This window comes from Apis dorsata, unplaced genomic scaffold (assembly GCF_000469605.1).
Source record: "Apis dorsata unplaced genomic scaffold, Apis dorsata 1.3 scaffold_132, whole genome shotgun sequence".
NCBI lineage: Eukaryota > Metazoa > Arthropoda > Insecta > Hymenoptera > Apidae > Apis > Apis dorsata.
Window position 1 is genome coordinate 274,471 of NW_006263425.1, and position 2,074 is coordinate 276,544.

Here is a 2,074-nt window from a genome sequence, read left to right on the forward strand (position 1 = left end):
GAGGGATCCCGCGTTTCTCGTGCACGAGAGCCACGAGATCAGTTACATCACCCCACCTTCCGTGTACAACCCGTTCAATTTCAGGCCCTCGCTCCCTTACGAGACTCTATTGCCCCCTGATGTGTATTCCTCGTCCACGACGGCGCCCACCACCCCCCGTACCGTACAGGAATCGAACAAGTATCGCCAGCAAGTAACAGGAGACGCGGATTTGAAGAGGCCGGTCCAAGTGTCTGCCACTGGCGGCAAGCAGAACGTGGAAACAGGCGTCGCGCAGGAAGTTGTGCCCACGGCTGGGTTCGGTAATACGTATTACGTGTCAGAGTCGCAGGATCTCACTCCCCCACCCTCAGCCTGGCCAATTCCAAAGAGCAAGTATCCGTCAGACATAAACGAGGTTTTGCCCCGTGTCAATCCACCGTCCAAGTTCAACCAGGAAGTGAATATAGCGTCGAACCAGATCCCTCAAGCGCCGAAAGTGGTGTTCATAGGGCCCCAAACTCAACAGCCCCAGTTTCAAACCCCTGTGCTACCTATAGACATTCGGCCCCTAAACGGTGAACTGGAATACGAGACGCCGGAAAGTATATCGTTAAAACACTTCAACGAGCAACAATATCTGATCCAGCAACAGTTGCTGCACAGGGACAGGCAGAGATTGGCCGAGCAAGAGAGGCAACAGCAATTGGAGATCGAGAAGCAACAGCAGGAGGAGTTGAAGAGGAGGCAGCAGGAGTTGAGGCAACTTTTGGAGAGGCAGAAGCAGGAGGAGAAGGAGGAAGAGGAGGCCAGGCTCGCCGTGGAATCCGCGAGGAACCAGACGGAGAAATTGGCCAAAGTCACGGAGGAGGAGGAGGAGGGGCAACCTCCTCGTACGATCCAGTTGGCCGGATATGAAATCACGAACGTTAGCACAGACGAGGCGGCGGCGGCGGCGATTACCGAGGAGAGCAGCGTTGGCGAGCAGCCAAAGGTTCAACAGTCTCAGGTAGTTTTTTTTTTTTTTTTGTTTCGTGAGATAGAGACTTTACGAAATATTTGGCCAAACCGCAACTTCCGGATACCGATAATTAATTTTCGTTTTACTTTTTGGTTTTATGAATTGTACGGGATGATATCGACGAAGACACTTCCGGGTGTGGAAATATAGAATAGAAGAGAGATACCTTGATGTAAGAGAGAAGAGAAGTTTGGAATTGATTTTGTTTCGTAATGGAAGCTTTTTTCATGTACCGAGAAATTTATAGAAGTTAAGATTTTAATAGATCAATGTAGAATTGTTTAATTGTATTATTTGTATAAATTCTCGATCAAACATTTTCCAGACGATTAAAAATCGTCTTATCTAAACTTTAAAACGAGAATTTATATTACTTTAACACAACGAGCTTTCTTCGAGATATGCTTCGAAGTATCCGGATCGCGTCGTCCAAATTTTTCATCGAACTTTTAAAATTGCATTACAGGTGACCCAACCCGAGCCGCACGTTTTCCAAGACCGTCCTACGGACCACCCCCAAGATATCTCGAAGAAGAATCAGGCGGACCAAGCGAATTACCGGGAACAGCAGGCTGCTGATTTACGGCCCCAAAGGCCACACAAGCCGTCGCGCGATCAATATAGACGGCGGAAGCCGAGCACCGCGGTGTACGAGCCAACACCGCCTACGGAAACCCCGCTCCAAGTTCCAGAGATCTCCTCGGTCCCCGTCACGCTTCGCGGGGAGGAAGTGGGATCGCGGACGACCGCGGCGCCGGAAACCGTGACTCTGGCCGCGCAGCCGAGGCCGAGAACTCGAAGGCCAGGCGCCCCGTTGCGACGAAGAAGGCCGACGACCACCGCCCCACCTGAGCCCGCGGCCACGGAGCCGTCCACGCCGGAAGACTTCCTGAAATACGAGAAGCAGGAGGAAGAGACACCGCGCCAGGTCGACGTCGCGAAGAAGAGGCGGATCAAACCGGTTGCCACGCAGCCCAGTCTCGAGGAGGTGGGCGTGATCGAGAAGAAGACCAACATCAGGAAACGACCCGGCCACAGGAACAGGGTGAATCCCGGGGAGCCGTTCGAGGCCGA

At 52.5% G+C, this 2,074-nt stretch overlaps 1 protein-coding gene across 1 annotated transcript in view; it reads left to right on the top strand.

The window, feature by feature from the left end:
* LOC102674566 overlaps positions 1-2,074 on the top strand; it is a 7,900-nt gene that overhangs the window by 3,850 nt on the left and 1,976 nt on the right. The window contains 2 exon segments of the mRNA XM_031509221.1: positions 1-988; positions 1,467-2,074. The exon segment at positions 1-988 is cut by the window's left edge and continues 14 nt beyond it. Of these exon segments, the coding sequence (XP_031365081.1) occupies positions 1-988; positions 1,467-2,074 (1,596 nt within the window).